Raw genomic sequence first — 20,665 nt, 5'->3', positions numbered from 1 at the left:
GTCTGTCTCTTATGAAAAGGACATTGTGTAACTTGTGCAACCTGACATCTCAGCCAGCTGGCCCTGTCTGAATCAAATTATGGCTTCTGATTGATGGCTTCTGGTTTGGAGCGGAAGATTCTGCAGACGTCGCTGGCAAAGCAACACTGATCTTGCACCGTGACCTAGCTGAACGGGACAGAGTTGGGGGACCCCTCCTGCTGCCCAGAACTGTATTCCTTAGAAGGCAACCTGGGGAGGGATTTATACCAGTGGTGGGCAGAGCCAGAGGCAAACAAGTAGGTGGAGCAAGTGTGAACGACATTCCAGCTGTGCAAAAGTCATTCAATCTCCACATCCCTGTATACACACATCTCCACCCTTCCTCCAGAAAAACAAGAGGCATTTCATAGTTCAAGTGTACATGTCATTCCTGCAAAATCACTTGAGGAGGGTGCGAGTCAAGAACAGTGAGGGCTGCAACCTGAGGATAAGGAGTACAGCCTTTGGAAAGTCCTGGGGGCCACACAGAGACATTTGGTGAGCCGCATTCAGCCACTGGGCCTGAGGTGCCTCATGTCTGTAGTGGAGCAATCTTTGTCTTGCCTAAAATCACTGCTGAACAGAGTCTCCAAAGGCTGCTTCTATCATTGTAAACCCCAATTGTTCAGCCAAACCTTTTGTCCCTCTTGTGGAGTTTTATTTGCCAGGCATTTGCAATTGTTTCATCACATTTGTTCTACTTAACAACAACATATTATTCTTGTCTCTCAGTCTTACTCCTGTTTGAAGAATATGATGTAGTTTTTATTGCATTGTGTTGAGTGAAGAGTGGATTTTTCAAGGAAGGAAGGAAGGAAGGAAGAATTCAAGGGTCATCTTCCATGTGTTACCTTTGCTCTCTAGTTGTAGGAAAGCCATTTCCAAACTAGAGAGGAGAGGGGGTTGCGGGCTAACCCCTCCCACACTCCACTCGCGGGGGCTGGCCTTTTGCCCCCGCGAGAACAGGGGAATCCCCGGGTGTGCCTGCAACCCTGCCCGCCATTCGGCGGGCCAGGGAGGTGTGGCCTAGCCCATTTAAGGCCAGGCACGACCGAGGACCGCCCTCTTTGCCCCGTTCCAGCTGACCGGTTTTCCCATCCCACCCACCCTTTAGGCTTAGCTAGGTATGACCTTGCTATGGTTGGTCGCCGCAAGGGGCCTGGTAGGAATTTTTCCAACTTGGCGCACTTCCAGCCTTTTGGTTTTTTCGCCTACCTCGTAGCAAACGTCACAACTTCCTCGGTATTGGCGGTTAGGCATTGGCAGGGGTAATTGTTATGCAAATGAGGGGGGAAGGAAGCGCCATCACCTTCCCCAATGAAAAGGGGTAGTCCGGTAGAGGACTCCGGGGGGCGTTGCCTTGTCCGAAACCTAGGGAGGTAAGGGCCTCCGGCACGCCCCCGAGCGGTGACACCCGTGGGATCCTAGTTGGCGTACTTCAACAGGACCCCCACGGCTTGTGGATAACCCTTCCCGGTCTCCATGCCGGGTAGTCGATAGGAGCCAATGCCTAAGGCCAATACCTTTCAATTCTGTAATCAATAAAGTTGTGGCCTTTTTAAGCCCATTAACCTTAAATAATGTGTCCCGTGTCTTTATTTCACATGGGGGAGGGGACTTGCCACGCAGCATGGAATCACAGAACTGTAGAATAGATTACCATTGTTGGAAAGGATTACCATTCTTGATATTGTCACAAAAGTTCTCCCCCTCTATCTGCCGAGCAGTGGCAAGAGCCCAGGGGGTTCCAGGCACTGACTCAGAGTCTGTGTTCCTTTGGAGAACTGAGACATGGTGGAGACTGTCACAGCTTTAAGAAATATGCTTAATTCACCTTTTTACACCTTAAGTCTGCATGGAGGGAGCCCAGATCTTACAGAAGAGTCCTTTCCAGAGGAAGACCAAGGCATCTCTTTTCACCAGCCTTTAGCCAGCCTGCCCAATATAGATACCAGTCCTTCTTCCTTCTTCTTATTCCCAGCAGCATTTGCTCAAAACTCTCTTTTCCTGTCACCTCACACCCTGTTGCCCTGGCAACCTTCCAAACCCCCAGTCTCCATTCACATGTCAGGGCAGGGGGGAAGGGTGGTTTTCTTGCATTGCCACTGGCCCTCTAGAGCCCTCTATTGTTCCTTAATGGCCCTAGCTTGGCCAGGTCATTTTGCATAGGCTAGTCCAGGAATTCCTCTACAGCTTCTATTCTTCCTTCATATCCCAAATAATAATCATCCTAGCATTTATTAATTTCTAGGGTTTAGGGGTCCGTCCCCATCAATAACATTATATGGAATATGTTGTTTATGAGTTGTCTCCAATGCCAGTCCTATGGAGAGTGAGAGCCATTGAAGTCAATGGGCATGGCTAACTTGGGTGCATTGATTTCAGTGGGTCTGCTCTGAGTAGCGCTTAGTTGGGTATCATTAGGGTTGCCATACATCCGGCAACAGTCGGCAGCAGTGTCTTGTCGGAAATAGGCAAAATGTTTGGGAAAATCCGGGTGTATGGCAGCCCATGTTGGCAGTGCTGTTTTTGCAAATTATCCATAAGATTAGCTCAAAAAGTCTGGATTTTCACCATTTGAAATATGACAACCCTAGCTATAGCCCTTAGTATTTTGCCATCACAGCCCTAACTCCCTTCCTTCCTTCTCCACAACACAGCCCTTCCAAACCCAAATGCAGGTTTCAGCAGTTCAGGTACTCCCCAATCCCCTTCTCACCCCCATATCCCGAGGATGGTGGTTCCCAGGACTGCCAGGAGAGGGCAAAGTTGAGGGCTGAGCCCTTGGAAACCTGACTCCAGGGTGACAGGCTCTTTTGCATGTCCAAGGTTAACATCCTCATCCTGATCAGAAAAGAGGTTTGGCTTGGCAGTGCTTCTCATATTGAAATAAAAGCCATCATCCTTCCAATTGCATTTGCTGCCGGAGCAGCAAGGCCCCGACTCGCTGGTGATATTTATAGGGCCGAAGGACTGGCTCTTTATAACATCGCAGGCTGAGCGCTGGCAGGTCTGGATAATCATCGGCATGGAGCTGGATCCTGTTGTGGAAGAGAAGGGAGGACAAGAAAGACACAACATGTTAGGTATGGAGGGCATTGGCCCACTTCTCCCAGCATGAATTGAGATGCCACAGGGAATTGTGAAGTACATGGAGCCTGAGGGGGTAACCCACATCCATGAGTTATTAGGGGGCAGGGCCCCCACACCTCTGGAAAAGAGGCCTGTTTTGCCTCAGAGTGGCATTTTTGAGGTGAAAAGTTTGTGTGAGTAAGTTAAATTACTCTGGGAGGCAGATTCTGACATCGCAGGTGGTTGGACTAGATGTCCCTTGGTGTCCCTTCCAATTCTACAATTCTATGTTCTATGATTCTATAATGTTTGGCTTTAAGAAGTATCTTAATTGTTTATTTTAACTGCGCAATATATTTTATTCTGTTTTCATTCTGCTTTGTGTTTTTTATCTGTCACATTTGAACCTGAGTAAGATGCATTTATTTCATTTAGAAAAAGCTTGTCACATCCCATTTTTCAGTGTGCCCAAATCCTCAAAGCAGCTTGCTGCAGATTTATTATGATTATTATTATAATAAAAAGATGGTACAATTAAGACATCATCTCACCAAAAGGCCCCTTGCAATCGACCGATCACCCTAAAAAGGGAATAAATCAGCACACCATTGCTAAACTAGAGAGGGAGCCACAGTGAAGCAGTACTTCAGGTTTCACCAACTTGGGGCTGTCCATATGTCATGGACTCCAACTCCCATCAGCCCCAGCCAACTTCTAGAGGGCACCAGGCCTGGCAAAGGCTGCTGTAAAGAAAGCAGTCTTCAAGTAAGACGTGGGCAGCAGTGTTTGAAATTAGCCAGGCACGTTTTGCACCTGCTATTGGCTACCTGCAACCAAGTGCCAGGATGACACCTAACATCTCCACCATCTGGAGGTACCAGCCTGGGGATCACTGGATCTTGACTGTTTTCACACACGAATACCACATCCTGTAGAATTCTATCTGTTATATTTTGATCTGCACAATCAGAATGAACTTCAGGAACCAAAAGGCTTTTTCAGGAGCAGGAGCAGCTAATTGTTTTTGCTTGTTTTCACTTTCCTCACCCCACTGTCCTGCTCACAATTGTTAGGAATATTCTTACGTTATGAATGGTCCATGTCACCATTAAGAAAAAGAGGTAGGAATAGGCCAATATATATGTGGACTGTCCCTGGATGAAGAGATTTTTCTTCTTTGAGAACTTAAAGTTCTTAACCTAGCTCAAGGTGGTCATCTGAACTAGCCAGGGGTTTAGCTGAGAATCAATCACAATCAGTCCGTCATTTGGAAAATAAGACTTTAGAGCAAGTAGACATTCTACTTGCATTTTAAATAATGCTTTTAGAAGGGAAGCAGGGCATGGTATGGTAAAATTAGAGGAGGTCAAGAGTGAAGCAACTTTATCCCATAATCTGAGCATTGGACCCACCTAATCTCCAAGGGAAGAGGGGTGTTGAACAGTTGATGCCAAAGTATGCTTCCTAACAAGTCCTAGCCTTCCACAACCACCAGGTTCTGATGGTGGAAGTGAGCCCAGTTTGTGGGGAGGGGGAGTATTTCGGAGGGCAGGAGCTGTGGAAGAAATTTCCTAAGCAAACTCACCTCCTCCATCTATTTCAACAGTAATGTTCATGCTGCCTTGGTAACACCGGTCGTAGTCTTTGCCGCATTCCATAGTCTCCTTGATGCTTCCACTGGTGCCCCAACCAAAGCCCGAGTAACACTGGTTGGAGCCTGTTACTGGAGTAAGAAATCAAAATGAAGAGCTGTAGTGGGTCTGAATTGAAAAAGGCCACTCCCCTTTGTAGGAGTCTCTCCCTTTTCCCTGTCTCTTAAATAATGATAGGGGGAGAATATTTTGACTTGCTTTGCATATCAAAGTGAAGCTAATTAATTTGCCCTTTTCAAAGCAATGGGTATCTTAATCGTACTCAGAGTAAACCCACCAAAATGAATTGGTATGTGTTGGATGCATTAAGTGAAGTGTTATCCTTCAAAATCCACACTTTCCTGAATTTTGTGAGGCAGTTCTCAAACTTATGTTGTTGTTGTTGTTTAGTCGTTTAGTCGTGTCCGACTCTTCGTGACCCCATGGACCAGAGCACGCCAGGCACCTCTGTCCTCCACTACCTCCCGCAGTTTGGTCAAACTCATGCTTCTCAAACTTATAGGTGTGTGCAATTTTTGCACATATTAGGAGCAGATGCACCTGCTTTCTCTACTTGCCAAACCTGCCAGACCCTTTGCCAAACCCCACACCTGAACAAGTACCTCCCCTTTACCCTCACTCACCCCTCGCCTATATCCCCCAGCTCACACAACCCCTGCAGTGCACCCTATATTCCCACTCCCCTCATAGGTCCCTTCAAATCTTTCCTCGTGTTCTCGCTGCTAAATTACACCCTAAAGCACACAGTCTTGTACATTTCTTGGGAAGCAGGGTTACCTTTTCTATAGCACGTAAGCCCAAGAGTTGGGGAACAGGGCCGCTTGCCTTAGTAAAGATAAAGGGACCCTTGACCATTAGGTCCAGTCGTGACCGACTCTGGGGTTGCGCGCTCATCTCGCTCTATAGGCCGAGGGAGCCAGCGTTTGTCTGCAGACAGTTCTGGGTCATGTGGCCAGCATGACTAAACCGCTTCTGGAGAACCAGAGCAGCACATGGAAACGCCGTTTACCTTCCCGCCGGAGCGGTACCTGTTTATCTACTTGCACTTTGACGTGCTTTCGAACTGCTAGGTTGGCAGAAGCAGGGACCGAGCAACAGGAGCTCACCCCGTCGCAGGGATTCGAACCGCCTACCTTCTGATCGGCAAGTCCTAGGCTCCGTGGTTTAACCCACAGCGCCACCTGAGTCCCTAGCCGCTTGCCTTAGAAATCTCCAAAATTAAAGACAGTGGTACCTCTGGTTAAGAACTTAATTTGTTCCGGAGGTCCGTTATTAAGCTGAAACTTTAGCTAATGGGGCCTCCTGCTGCCGCCGCGCTGCTGCTGCCCGATTTCTGTTCTCATCATGAGGTAAAGTTCGTAACACGAGGTACTACATTCGGGTTAGCGGAGTCTGTAACCTGAAGTTTCTGTAACCCGAGGTACCACTGTACTTCAAGGCAGCCTCCCTATTGACCACCTCCTGCCAAACAAGTGAAACTGTGAGTTCTCATTTAACGGTCAGGTGGCCTATTAAAAAAATACCTCTGTCCTCTATAGGGGTCTTGAGAACTTCCCTCATTTCCGTTTTCGCATTGCAAAGGTCATCAAAACAGTAGCCCTTGTCGAACTGGATGGTAAAGTGTCATCTTCAAGCTTCCCTATTGACAACCACCCGCCCAACAAGTGAAACTGTGAGTTCACACTTTCCTCTCTGGTGGCCCTCAACACCCACCCCCCCCCCCGAAATACCTTTGTCCTTGATAGGGGTCTTGGAAACTACCCTCGTTTTCGCATTGCAAAGGTCACGGAAACAGTAGCTCTGGTCGAACTGGATGGCAAAGTGTCGGTCACCAGAGGTGATTGATTTTGTTTCATCCATAAGGTCTTTGCTGGCGCAGCCTTTGTAGCTTATTATCAAAACCTCTTTATCTAAAAGGTGGGGGAGGGGGAGAGATGTATAAATACAAACAATAGATTGATGCTGTGGCAGGGTGTTCCAAAGACCTTGCTTTCACAATCTTTGCTCTGTGGCTGATTTATTTTGGTGGGGTTAGGGTTGCCATATTTCAAAAACTGAAAATCTGGGCACAAAAGTTTCTGTTTGTTTTTGGCCAAAGTTGTTAAGCCTTTTTGTTTTGCCCAAAGTTGTTGATGCCCGGATACAGTCGTACCTTGTTTTGTGGCCAGGATCCGTTCTGGAGCCCCGGCTGGTAGTCGAAAAGGATGCAGGGCAAAGCGCCATGTCAGCACACACACATGGAGTGGTTTGCACTTCTGTGCATGCACGAAGCGCGATTTAGTGTGTCTGCGCAGGCGCGAGAAGCAAACTCAGAAGTAACCCATTCTGGTACTTCTGGATTTGCCGCGGACATTCATAGAATCATAGAGTTGGAATAGACCACAAGGGCCATCGAGTCCAACCCCCTGCCAAGCAGGAAACACCATCAGAGCACTCCTGACATATGGTTGTCAAGCCTTGTCTAGCATCGCCGGAATGGATGCTAGACAAGGTGGACGTTCATGGAGGTATTGCTGTATTCCAGTGATTTCTACCCAGACGCTGTTGCGACAGCCGGATTCCAGGAATGCCTGCAAAAATTCCAGATGTATGGGCAACTCAATGAAGGGTGGGGTGGCTGCCAATCCCCCTTTCCCCTCCCGCTGGTTCATGTCTAGCTTGGTGCCATGGGTGGGGGTGATTTTGGTCATGTGAGTGCCCCTAGAACGTGCTGATAGTTCTTCCCACTTCCTACTTCTTCCTATTTCCTCATGACACACTTCCTGGCAGCTGTTTACCTCAAAAGCCTTATACAGCTGTGTTGGAAACCAGCCCAAGACTGTGACCAAGCATCTGTGGGCCACCTGCCTGTCCTGTGACGCAAGGGGCAGAAGGAATACTGGATGGTGCAATGTGTGTGGCTCTTCCCATAGAACGGCAGCCTGCATTCTACCCATGCAAAATCCAGAGCTTTTCTACACTCTCACATCTCCAAATCCTCCTCTGAGGCAAGTAAGATGCATATTCATTTCAAGCATGCAGAACACAAGGAAGGGCTGGAGCCAGAATGGCGCTTTCTCAGAGGAGTAAAGAAAATGCTGAACCAACTTAGGAAGAGTGGCTGATTAAATTGATGGATTATACTGAAATGGCAAAAATGATGGGTGTAATAAGAAACTGGGGGGGGGGGGTAAAGAAAGGGGAAAATTTGTAGAATATCTGAAAAGTTATGGCATGCTAATAAGTTCATTAGTAGGATTAACTTAAATATTACTAAGATAAATGAAAAAATAACTTTAAAATGGAGTAAAGTGGAACATGCAGCGTTAAAGCTAAAGTAGAAAAGGAACCACAAAAGGGGTTGGGGGAAATAATATATGTGTTTGTAAGGTGTGTATTTGTAAACTTGTGAAAACTGAAAATAAAGTTTATATATAAAAAAAGAACACAATGGAAGTCTACACCACCCTCCCTTATCCTTTTCTTTTCTTTTCTTTGTGCCCAGGAACTGTGGTTTATTCTAATAAACGAGGACAGTGGTTTTCAACTAGTGTGCAGTGGCACCCTGGGGTGCCTTGAATGATGGTCAGGGATGCCATGGGCAACATTGGCCTCTGTCCTTCTTTCTTTCCTTCCCTCCCTCCTCTGATGTGCCCTCTCTCGTCTCTGCCTCCCAAAGGCTTGTACAGCTGTTCGTTGCAGCAGCCCTGGCTATAAGCTCCCCAGATGGATGATGCCTCAGGGGCTGGCCAGGTAGTGCTTGTTGCCAGGAGCTGAGATGGCCATGGAGTAAGCAAGCAAGTAGGTGAGGGAGCCCAGCCAGTCTACCAGCCCTTGCTGCTGAGAGTGGACAGACTAGTGGGAGGCCAGACAGCCAGGCGCCACGCTGGCCTTTCTTGTGCTTCCTGTGTACAAAGCTTGCCTGGGAGCTAAGTGCCTGTTGCTGTCACTGCAGCCTCCCAAGGTAAGGTGCTGTCCTCACGTTCACCTTTGGCCAGTCTCCGTTGGGCCACTGTTATGTACTGAATTGAATAGGATCCAAACTGCAGCAGTCTGATTGGTCCTAGAACAATAGGATCCAAAAGGCAGCAGTCTGATTGGTCCTAGAACAATAGGATTCAGAATGCAGCAGTCTGATTGGTCTTAGAACAATGCAGCAGTATGATTGGTTGGCAGGAACCACCCAATCATGCTCCAGATAGAAGTGAATCCACAACCTGATTGGCTTACAGTAGAATTCCAGAATTAGCCAATCATGTGCAGCCCATTGTGTAAATAATGTATATAAAGCAGACCCCTCAGACATTCACTCATTCCTCCTCACCACTATGAGCTGAATAAAGAGCATGAAATCACTTTGCGACTCTGAGTATATTTCACTGGCGACGAAGGTGGGATCCCGCTGAGCTGACTGCCACACACAGCACCGCAGCACCGCCACCTGCCGCACCGCTGCCTCGCACCGTGTATCCAGGCTTCAGCTCCGGGACACAAGGAACTCAGAATGGCAACCGACAGCAGCTTCTCGCCGTTCAACCCAGCATCTGGAGACTGGGAAGCGTACGCCTCCCGTTTCACCTTCCTCCTAGAAGCCAAAGGGGTCACCGATGCAGAAGACGCCAAGAAGAGGGCAATATTCTTCAGTGTCTGCGGAGAGGAGACGTTTGAAATCGCCCGGGCTCTTCTTGCACCTGAAGACGTCGCTACTGTTCCATACAAAACAATAATGGAACAGCTGAAGGGGCACTTTTCGCCACAGCCCTCAGTGGTGGCTTGTCGAAATGCCTTCTACGCAAAGCGGCAAGCCCCTGGGGAAACCATAACTGGGTTTGTGACCTCTCTCCGCCAAGCTGCCCGGTTCTGCAACTTCTCAGAGCTGGAGAACATGCTTCGTGACCGCCTCGTCGGTGGCCTGAAGGATGAGAAGCTGCAACGACGCCTCTACGCTAAGAAGAACCTAACGTTCCAGGTCACTCTGGAGGAGGCCCTGGCAACGGAAGCTGCCAAGAGGTCAACGCAAGAGGCACGGCCGAGCCAGCCGTCCCAACCGAGGGTCCACCACGAAGACCTCACCGACGACTCAGGATCCGACAGGGAGGAGGTGCACAGAGTACAGCAGCGCACTCAAGCAGCCCACATACCACAGCTGCCTCGACGAGAAGGAGGGAACTGCGCAAGCTGTGGAGAAAGTCACGAGAGGAGGACCTGCCGTTTCCGCAACGCAGAGTGCAGGCAGTGCAGAAAATTGGGACACATCGCCCGGGTGTGTCGGGCTTGGCCCACCCGACGCCAGGCATCAGATGACCAATCCAAGAGCCCCAGGTCCCGGGGCCCAACGCACCAAGGCAACTCAACGGAGCTCACAGACTTCCAGGTATACCAGTTGCCCCACCCCAACGTAGAGAAAATTTATGTAGAGGTACAGATAGAGGGGGCCCCATGCCGCATGGAGCTTGACACGGGTTCAACTCTATCCATAATCTCGGCAAGGACCTTAAGGAAACTGTGTCCTACTGGGGGTCCCAAACTCAGGCCAGCCCCATTCACCCTCCGGGACTTCCAGAAACGTAAGGTCCCCACAATGGGGGTGGGGACCTTCAGGGTCCAATACCGAGGGCGGACGCGGCAACTGGACTTGCTTGTGGTCAAGGGCCCCTACATTAGCTTACTGGGATTGGCATGGTTTGGACCACTGGGGCTAGCCATCACCGGGGTGAACCACATGAGCTTACAAGTGGACGCCATATGCAAGGAATTTCCAGGGGTTTTCGATGGGAAATTGGGACAGTATACGGGGCCCCCCATTGCTCTACAGCTTGACCCCGCAGTACGACCGGTCAGGCTCAAGGCCCGCCGGGTCCCGTTCGCCCTGAAACCCCGTATAGATGAGGAATTGGACCGACTCGTGGAGCAAGGAGTGCTGGAGCCGGTGCCTAATGCCCCCTGGGAAACCCCAATCGTCACACCCGTCAAGCCTAATGGTTCGGTCCGCATCTGCGCAGACTACAAATGTACCATAAACAAGGCCCTCACGGCCCATGCATACCCAGTGCCAGTGGTCAGCCATGTCCTTGCCACCCTGGCTGGGTCGAAAATTTTTGGCAAGCTGGACTTGGCCCAAGCATATCAACAGCTGCCAGTAGATGAGGCTACAGCAGAGGCACAGACGATTGTGACGCACAGAGGAGCGTTCAGGGTAAAGCGGCTGCAATTCGGGGTCAGCGTGGCACCAGGCATATTCCAGAATCTAATGGACTCTCTCCTTAAAGGGATTCCTGGTGTCACCCCCTTCTTCGATGATGTGTTGATTGCCGGGCCCACACCAGAGGAGTTTGAGGACCGCCTCCGCACTGTTCTGCACCGTTTCCAGACGGCGGGTCTCAAGGTGAAGCGGGAAAAATGTCTACTAGGAGTGCCTCAGGTGGACTTTCTGGGATTTATGGTGGACGCAGAAGGGGTCCACCCGACTGGGGACAAGGTACGGGCCATTTGTGATGCCCCAGCGCCCAAGAACAAGACTGAACTTCAGGCCTTCTTGGGACTATTGAACTTTTACCATTCCTTCCTTCCCCACAAGGCGGCGGTAGCGGAGCCCCTACACAGACTCCTGGACAAGCGGGCCCCTTGGGTGTGGGGCCAGCGTCAGGAGGCCGCATTCCAGGCAGTCAAGGACTTGCTTGTCTCAAACTCGGTCTTGGCACACTTCGATGAGAGGCTGCCGGTGGTGCTAGCATGCGACGCCTCACCCTATGGCATTGGCGCTGTCCTGGGACACCAACTCCCGGATGGAAGAGAGGTACCGGTGGCATACTTTTCCCAGACACTCAACGAAACCGAGCGGAACTACTCACAAATCGACAAGGAGGGTCTGGCAATCGTGAAGGGAGTAAAAAAATTCCATGATTTCTTGTACGGGCGGCCCTTCACCGTGGTGACTGACCACAAGCCGTTGCTTGGCTTGTTTGCCCCCGAAAAGCAGACCCCCCAAGTGCTGTCTCCTCGCGTCCTCAGGTGGTCAATTTTCCTTGCCAGCTACCAGTATGCACTGATTCACCGCCCTGGGAAGGCGATGGGCCATGCGGACGCCCTCAGCAGGCTACCACTACCGGAAACAGGCCCCGACCCAGCACCTGCACAAGAGGTTATGAGCCTGGAGCTGCTTCCCGACCGCCCCATTCAGGCACAAGAAGTCGCACACCATTCCAAGAAAGATAGGGTCATCTCCCGGGTCCTGGACTGGGTGTGGAGGGGATGGCCCAGCAGCAGCCCCGGGCCAGAATTCGCTGGCTACACAACCCGCAAACATGAACTGTCAGCCCACAAGGGGTGCCTGTTATGGAAGCAGGGTCGTTGTTCCCCAACCCCTCCGCAAAAGGGTCCTCACAGCCCTACATGAGACACACCCAGGGGTAGTAAGAATGAAAGCCCTTGCCAGGAGTTATGTGTGGTGGCCGGGGATCGACGGAGAGATAGAGGCCTGGGTCAAACACTGCCAGGCCTGCCAAGAATCCCGCCCAGATCCCCCAAGGGCCCCAGTCCAGTCCTGGGAGTCCGCCCGAGCACCATGGTCACGCCTGCATGTGGACTTCGCTGGCCCCTTTCAGGGGAAAACATTCTTCATAGTGGTGGACTCCTACACCAAATGGCTGGAAGTCGCACTGGTACCGCCCACTTCTACGTCCGCAGCCATCCGGGTACTACGCAGGCTGTTTGCAACCCACGGGCTCCCTGACACTCTCGTCTCAGACAACGGGACTGCATTTACGTCAGGAGAATTCCAAACCTTCACAGCGCAGAACGCCATCCGCCACATCCGTTCAGCGCCATTCCACCCGGCCACCAATGGCCAAGCATAACGCATGGTGCGGACCACCAAGGACACCCTTCGCCGCATGACGCAAGGGGATTGGGAGTACCGCCTTGCCACATTCCTTCTAGCACAGCACAGCACCCCCAGCTCAACGACTGGCCGGAACCCCGCTGAACTACTAATGGGTCGGCGCCTTGCAATCAGATTGGACCGCCTGCACCCCGATAGAGCTCAGGATGAGGTAGTGGTGGGGGAAGGCAGGAACCCCCGGACCTTCGAGGCCCAGGACCCAGTGTACGCAAAGAATTTTGGGGCAGGCCCTGCATGGGTACCCGCCACAGTCACCAGGGTCACTGGCCCCGTGTCGTACGAGGTGCTAACAGATGGGGGGCAATGCTGGCGCCGCCACTGCGACCAGATACGGCGACGATTCCCGGGAGAAAACCAGGAGGAGGAGGACAGGTCAAAGGAGTCCCAAGGGAACAGTGGGGCAGTTAGGCCCATAGAGCAGCAAGGGCAAGCAGGAGAGGCAGAATCAGTAAATACAGAGAGGACCCGTGAGGCCGAAAGGACACCGGAACCAGAACTACGACTGAGCGAGCAGGTTGCACCAGACCAAACAGCCCCATCACAGCCAGCATCCTTGGAACGCGAGCCAGAACCTGAACCCCAGACCAGGAACTTAGAGGGGAGGGGTGTTATGTACTGAATTGAATAGGATCCAAACTGCAGCAGTCTGATTGGTCCTAGAACAATAGGATCCAAAAGGCAGCAGTCTGATTGGTCCTAGAACAATAGGATTCAGAATGCAGCAGTCTGATTGGTCTTAGAACAATGCAGCAGTATGATTGGTTGGCAGGAACCACCCAATCATGCTCCAGATAGAAGTGAATCCACAACCTGATTGGCTTACAGTAGAATTCCAGAATTAGCCAATCATGTGCAGCCCATTGTGTAAATAATGTATATAAAGCAGACCCCTCAGACATTCACTCATTCCTCCTCACCACTATGAGCTGAATAAAGAGCATGAAATCACTTTGCGACTCTGAGTATATTTCAGCCACTAAGGCTGGAGGTATCCTCTTCCCAGGCCCCTGTGGGGCAGTGTGAGAAGGCAACTCTGTTTGGAGTGGGAGGGAGCGACTCGGACATCAGCGGCTACCAGAAGCAGGGGCAAAGGAAGGCATTGTGACACCTGAGGCAGGGCGTTGCTACACAGGGCACATGTGCGACATAGCTATGTATGACACTGTAGCGACGCTGCACATGCGTTGTAGATAGCGGTTTGCCGGCGACGGTGCTCCAGCGCCGTATGGACAGTGCTGGGATGCTCTGCTCGTGGCTGCAGCTGCGAACGGAGGATTGCTTGCATGTGGCTGTAGCGGCGAGGGAGGGATCCCACCGCTGTCCGTAAGGCGATGGAGCAGTGCCAGCGGCAAACCACTTTGTACAGTGCATGTGCGGCATCGCTACGTACAGCGCATGCGGTGTATCTAGCGATGCTGCACATGCGCTGTACAAAGTAAACAAAAAACAAAAAAACCCAACACGTGCAAATAGAAAATAACATGAATCAAAACACATTTTAAATACCTCAATTCTGAATGCATGCAAAGCATCATTTCAGGCCCCAGGTAATCCCGCTGGGAATTTTAGGGATTGTAAGTAATTTCATGCTTTTCCTCTCTCAAAAATCTTGCAGCCACACAGGATTCATCTGACAGAGCAGCACTTACCAATAGTCAATGTAAGTTGTGCATCTGTGCAAACATTTTCAGCATGGGAGCAGTTTCTAATGCCACCTCCTGTGTAAGTATTTGACGTGGTGTTGCCCTTGCGTGGAGTGGTATGTTTCACGGTGCTGGAGCTATGACACTTCAAGGCAGAAATTCCTGAAAAGAAGTGTGGGGAGAAAGGGTATGAGATGCTGGAGAAGCTATTAGCAATGTCTTTCTGCCTTGAAATCATCAGGGACTAGAAATTGGTTTCCCCCTTTTAAAACGAAAGCAGAAGTTCTTAGGAGGCAAAGATTTGCGCCAAATCCATGTTCTGACCCGCAGGCCCAAAGGAAGGGCCTGAGTGAGTGGTTTAATGTGTGGATACGAAAGACGGATGTCAAAAAAGCCAGTCCTAGAGCTTTATTAAATGATAGAGTTGGATGGGACCACGAGGAGCATCTAGTCCAATGCCAGATATTGGATTCCAACTCGCACCAACAACAGTCAGATGTAAACTTACAAAAGAGAACAATGACAACCAAATTACAGTTATTAGCCCCAGCCCCAACAAGGTATTGTAGTTAAACAAAACTTAACCTAATACTTTATTTATAAAAATGAAAAAACAAAGTTTTCTACCTGGGTATTCTTTCTTTTATTCTCTTCTTCTGTTTTGTGTCTTATCTTACTCTGTGCACTTGTAATTATGCACTTTTTATCTTTTAATGAAGAATATAGAGAATAATAATGGGGAAAGACGTACAGCACAGTGTAAGTTTGAACCCAAAAAATTTATGGGTGGAGGCAGTCAGCTCCATGGGGGCACACTTCACAGTACCTGGTCTGACTGTTTTTACTGCCTTTGCTTAGAGGCAGGATACAGATTCTTGGCTGACAGCTGTCACTCAGAAGAAAGAGCTTAAACATCCCCTCCCCACTTCTCCCTCTTCAGCGGGAGGGGAGCAGATGGCTCAGGTCTTCTTCATTTCCTGCTTCTCCATGGGTAGGTTTTCCCACAACTTTAAAAACACTACATTAGGCTGCTTAGCCATTGCCTCTCTACTGAGTGCCAGCATGAAGCAAATCAAACCGCATTCACTTTCTGGGAAACCTCCTGGGGGACATGACTCCGCCTTCTCTTTACTTGACGCAGCCCAGACCTTCTCCTCCTCGCAGACAGGGCTAAACCCACGTCACAGAGAAACTCCTCCCCACCAGCACTCACAAAACAGACGGGGGACCCTCCCACTGGGGTGGGGCTGCTCGTAAAAGCTTAGTACGCATCGCAAAAGAAAAACAGATTTCCACAAAGACACGAACAGCCAGTCCACCTCGGCCGCTGGGTCCCTTCTCCCACAGATAGAGAACCCACATCATAGAGACACTCCTCCCAACCAGCAGCCCCAAAATGTGACTTAAGCAAGTCATACGACGTTCACTATCTGGGAAACATCCGGAGTAGGGTATGTAGTAGTAGTATGTCCTCTTTTTCCTTGAAATTTCTGTCTGGGAGGATTTTAAATGTCCAGGTTTCTCTTTGTTACTTTGTTACTTTGTTTACATTAATCTAAGAAAAAATTCTAGTGTATTAGACTCAGATCTAAGGCACCCAGCTAAGTGAATCACAACAGAGCTGCAGCTTAAACTGGCTACATACTATATCATTCATTTTTCTTGTTGCTGAACTAAAAGGATGCTGGCTCAGCTTCAAGATCTTGAAGAAGGAGTCTGGAAGGGCAAGAGTTAACATCCCTCTGCCCTTAAGGAGAGTCCTTATGTACATATTAAATGCAGGAATCTTTTGCCCAACATGGGGCTCAAACCCATGACCCTGAGATTAAGCTTCTCATGCTCTACCAGATGAGTCATTCCACCCCCTTGAACCCTTTTGGTTGCCCCTTTCTGAACTTTTCCCATACACCTTAGGATTCTTTCTTGTTTCTCCGTGCAAATGTAGTTGGCACCCACCCAACCACCCAGGTCTGCAACTAGAGGACATCCCAATAGCAATAACTGGTACCTGAAATAAGAAAGGTCATCGCCAGCAGTCCTTGCAGCACAACTGTTGCAGCTCTCCATCTCAATGAGACACCCTCCATGGTCTGAAGCCGAGAGGCCCTCCAAGCCAAAGAACCAGTTTCCTGATGAGTTGTGGAGGAAAAGGAAAAGCAGTCTATTATCTGAGTGAGTTGGGCTGTTTGGTTATATATATATATCGTGCACAAACATGCTAGCTAGAGAATAACAGGAGGGACTATCTGAAATACGAGAGCAGTTCTGGTGAGGACAGGATTACATAAAGAAGCAGGCAGCTGTCCAACAGGGGCGGACCCATATTTTAATATTTTAATAATGAGTGATAGCCAACCAGCTGCGCTGATGCAGCGAAGGCTGGCCTCTCTTGCTCTCCTCGCCCACTTCTCCCATCCTATCTTCCACTCCTTTTTCTTTGTCTGATGTTCACTCCATGGCTGAATCACAAAGACAGTCGGGCAGATGTCTAGGGGTTCCCACCCTCCTTTCCCCTTTCTATTTTTCTCAAGCAGATAGACAAATTCATAGCTTCATAAATCCTCCCCTCTCTTTCTTTTTTCTTTTCCTTCTCCTCCTGTGATGAGGCTACATTTTAATATTTTAATGTTTTAATATTTTAATGTTGTATTTTAATTTTGTTTTAAAGTTGTAATCATTCAACTTGTTTTTATTATTGATTGTAAGCCGCTCTGAGCCCGGCCTTGGCTGGGGAGGGCGGGGTATAAATAAAAAATTATTATTATTATTATTATTATTATTATTATTATTATTATTATTATTAAATAAAAAATCTAATGCAAAGCAATTTCCTTCAGCTTCCAGTCTCCAAACCTGCCTGGAGGAGATGCTTTTAGGATTTCCAGTTCCTTCTGCCCATTTCGTCCGTTTTCAGACAAATCTCGCTGTGAACTGTAAGGTGGAGGATGGGAGGAACTGTCAAAAACAGCTTGCTGCTCAAAACCTCCCTTACCTCTCCCTGGCTCAGTGCCCTGTGCTGGGGAACCGCCCACCAGGCCTAAATCCAGCTTTGACAACGGACTTCAGCCAACAGACTATGAAAACAAGACTTGTTAGAGGCGAAACGTTTCTGCCCAGAAAAGTGAAGAAAATGTGCATGCACACAGCTGGTATTTAGATATAACTGTGTTGGCTGAGGATCAATAAACTTTGTTGGAATCCTTGGAAGAAGCGGCTCTTTGGGTGCATAGCTTCTGGATAGCTCAGCTAGAGTTTGCTGCTGTCAGGGATGGTGGGGTGAGCCCCCCGCGGGGTGCCTTTTTGTCACCCCCTCAGAAATGGCACCCAGGGCAGCCCGTCCTCTTCCTCTGCCACTGCCCTCAGCCTCTCCGGTGGACGATCACAGCATCAGAGAAAGGCAGCACTGCTGTCTCTCCCAGGCTTCCTCCCCCTGGGTCTGCTGCTGTCGCCCATGCGCCAAAGCCCAGCCCCAAAGTCCAGCCCAGTCGCAGCTTCCCTCGATGGGAACTATAGGTGGGGGCACAAAAAAATGTGCCTGGGGCAATGGCCCCAACAGCCACCCTTCTGTTACGCCACTGTCTCCAAAGTCTGCAAACAGCAGATCATAGGCACCAACTCCTAGAGGCCGAGGTATATTTGTTGCCCTCCATATTATATTTGAGGGGGCTGTTGACTCCCAAAGTTGATGGGCTTAAAAGAGAAGACTTATTTACCACCATAAATAGCACGAGCCAAATGCCCTCTGGATAGAAAATGAGTATGACAACCAACTCTGGAAAGCAGCTTGTCAATATGTTTTAGGTTCTTCTTATTTTCCAGAATTGAGTACTGCTGTGACTTTGAGTAAGTGTCAACTAAGGGATTGGCTCTTCTGGATAGAATCCAGAATGGACCTACAACTAATAGGAAACACCCCCTTGGTATCCAGACTTGAGAACAGAGCATTTTAGACCAAACTCTCACTAGTTTCCTTAAGAAATGCCTTTATCGAGCTGCATTTCCAAGTGATATCCACCACACAAACATCATCATCATCATCATCATCATCATCATCATCATCATCATTATTATTATTATTATTCATTGAATTTATATACCGTCGTATACCCGGAGGTCTCAGGGAGTTTCACAGAAAAGATCAACATAAAAACCACAATATATATAATCAAAATAAAAACAACAACCCAATAACACCCCCCCCCCCAGAAAAGAGCCACATTTTAAAAGGGCATAGGATGTCAATCAGAACAACCAAAGTCCTGGTTAAAAAGGTATGATTTTGCCTGGCGCCCAAGGGTGTTTAAGGAAGGCACCAGGAGAGAGCATTCCATAGTCGGGGAGCCACTGCAGAGAAGGCCCGTTCTTGTGTTGCCACCCTCTGGACCTCTCGAGGAGGAGGCACACAAAGAAAGGCCTCAGAAGATGATCTCAGGATCCCGGTAGGTTCACATGGAAAGAGGCTGTCCTTGAGGTATTGGCACAGGTGTTGCAAGTCACTGAAGCAGCTCCCTCACCCTGCATGTCTCTTGGTCCTATGAACACTGTGAGACAGGACCCCACCCCCCAACTTCCCTCTAGGGCCCCTATTGTTCCTTAACGGCCCTAGCTTGGCCAGGTCATTTTGCATAGGCTAGTCCAGGAATTCCTCTGCAGCTTCAATTCTCCCTTCATATCCCAAATAATCAACATCCTAGCATTTATTAATTTCTAGGGTTTAGGGGTCCCCCCAATCAATAACATTATTATATTGAATATGTAGTTTATGAGTTGTATCCAATCCCAGTCCTATGGAGAGTAGTCCCATTGAAGTTAATGGGCATGGCTATTAACTTCAGCTATACCAGAAGTAGTGTCTCCACCCCCATTGTTCAGCTTGGACACTAAGGTCCAGCATCGAGGGCCTTCTGGCGGTTCCCTCACTACGAGAAGTGAGGTTACAGGGAACCAGACAGAGGGCCTTCTCGGTAGTGGCGCCTGCCCTGTGGAACACCCTCCCTTCAGATGTGAAGGAAATAAGCAGCTATCTTATCTTTAAAATACATCTGAAGGCAGCCCCGTTTAGGGAAGTTTTTAATGTTTAAGTTTTATTCTGTTCTGCTGAAAGCCACCCTTAGTGGCTAGGGAAACCCAGTCAGATGGGCAGGATAGAAATAATATATTATTATTATTATTATTATTATTATTATTATTATTATTATTATTACTGATTTGAGTGGATCTGCTCTGAGTAGAACCTGGTTGGGTATAGCCCGTCGTATTTTGCCATCATAGCCGAAATCTGTGGGGTCTTGGGAAGCAAACAAATTGTTTGGTTTTGGGAGGGAGAATCAGACCCCAAGGTGGTAGTTATCCAAATAAAATTTTTATTTTATAGATATGAGCCATACATGCTACAGTGGTGCCCCGCAAGACGAAATTAATTCGTTCCACAAGTTTTGTCGTCTAGCGAATTTTTCGTCTTGCGAATCACGAAATCCCATAGGAATGCATTGAAAATCAATTAATGGGGACGCGGGTGGCGCTGTGGGTAAAAGCCTCAGCGCCTAGGGCTTGCCGATCGAAAGGTCGGCGGTTCGAATCCCCGCGGCAGGGTGCACTCCCGTTGCTCGGTCCCAGCGCCTGCCAACCTAGCAGTTCGAAAGCACCCCCGGGTGCAAGTAGATAAATAGGGACCGCTTACTAGCAGGAAGGTAAACGGCGTTTCCGTGTGCGGCTCTGGTTCGCCAGATGCAGCTTGTCACGCTGGCCACGTGACCCGGAAGTGTCTGCGGACAGCGCTGGCCCCCGGCCTCTTGAGTGAGATGGGCGCACAACCCTAGAGTCTGTCAAGACTGGCCCGTACGGGCAGGGGTACCTTTACCTTTATGGTCAAAAAAAGTCCAAACAAAGCCAAATTTGGTACAACAACAGTTTATTAACTGCTCTTTAAAGTCACACATACTGTAAAGAGCAGTTCAAAAATTGAAGGGAAAATAAATTAACTTTCTAAACATGACAGAAAAACATTTAAAAATCAACAAAGTGTACAGTACATTTTCTAAGACTCTGGGGGACCACTCGAAGAAGGCTCCTCTTCCACTCTTTGCTTCTTGCTCAAGAACCTGTCCATAGTCTGCTGCTTCATCCGCCTTTTCAGCACCTCCCTGAAAGACGACATGACCCTCGTATCAAAAGTGTTCGCAAGGTCACGTGTCAGGTCCTTGTCAGGGTGGTGCCACTGTGCAAAAGCCTGCACATCTTTCCACTTCTGGCAAATGTCCCTCAGTTCTTTGGAGGACACAACCTCCAGGAACTCCGCTGCAAAGTCTTCAGCCGCAGGAACATCAGAACTGGCAGCCTCTCCATGCCTGACCACGCTGTGGATGCCAGATCTTGTCTTGAACCGGTCAAACCAACCT

The 20,665-nt window shown here is 49.1% G+C and overlaps 1 protein-coding gene and 1 long non-coding RNA gene across 2 annotated transcripts; one reads left to right on the top strand and one right to left on the bottom strand.

The window, feature by feature from the left end:
• Window positions 1-1,599: 1,599 nt before the first annotated feature.
• On the bottom strand, window positions 1,600-16,408 carry LOC114603429 (uncharacterized). Its single transcript, XM_077932155.1, has 5 exons — window positions 16,276-16,408; window positions 14,274-14,429; window positions 6,476-6,655; window positions 4,679-4,816; window positions 1,600-3,062 (listed from the first exon to the last, which is right to left on the bottom strand). Exons 1-5 carry the CDS (start codon window positions 16,352-16,354, stop codon window positions 2,737-2,739), a joined length of 879 nt encoding a protein of 292 aa, XP_077788281.1. The 5' UTR covers window positions 16,355-16,408; the 3' UTR covers window positions 1,600-2,736.
• Window positions 15,504-17,470, top strand: LOC114603428 (uncharacterized). The gene is made up of 3 exons (XR_003708097.2): window positions 15,504-15,718; window positions 16,213-16,439; window positions 17,105-17,470. It is a non-coding gene; the product is annotated as an uncharacterized LOC114603428 (long non-coding RNA).
• The last annotated feature ends 3,195 nt before the right edge of the window (window positions 17,471-20,665 follow it).

This window comes from Podarcis muralis, chromosome 7, assembly GCF_964188315.1.
Source record: "Podarcis muralis chromosome 7, rPodMur119.hap1.1, whole genome shotgun sequence".
Classification (NCBI taxonomy): Eukaryota; Metazoa; Chordata; class Lepidosauria; order Squamata; family Lacertidae; genus Podarcis; species Podarcis muralis.
This window is presented reverse-complemented; position numbering and strand designations above follow the sequence as displayed.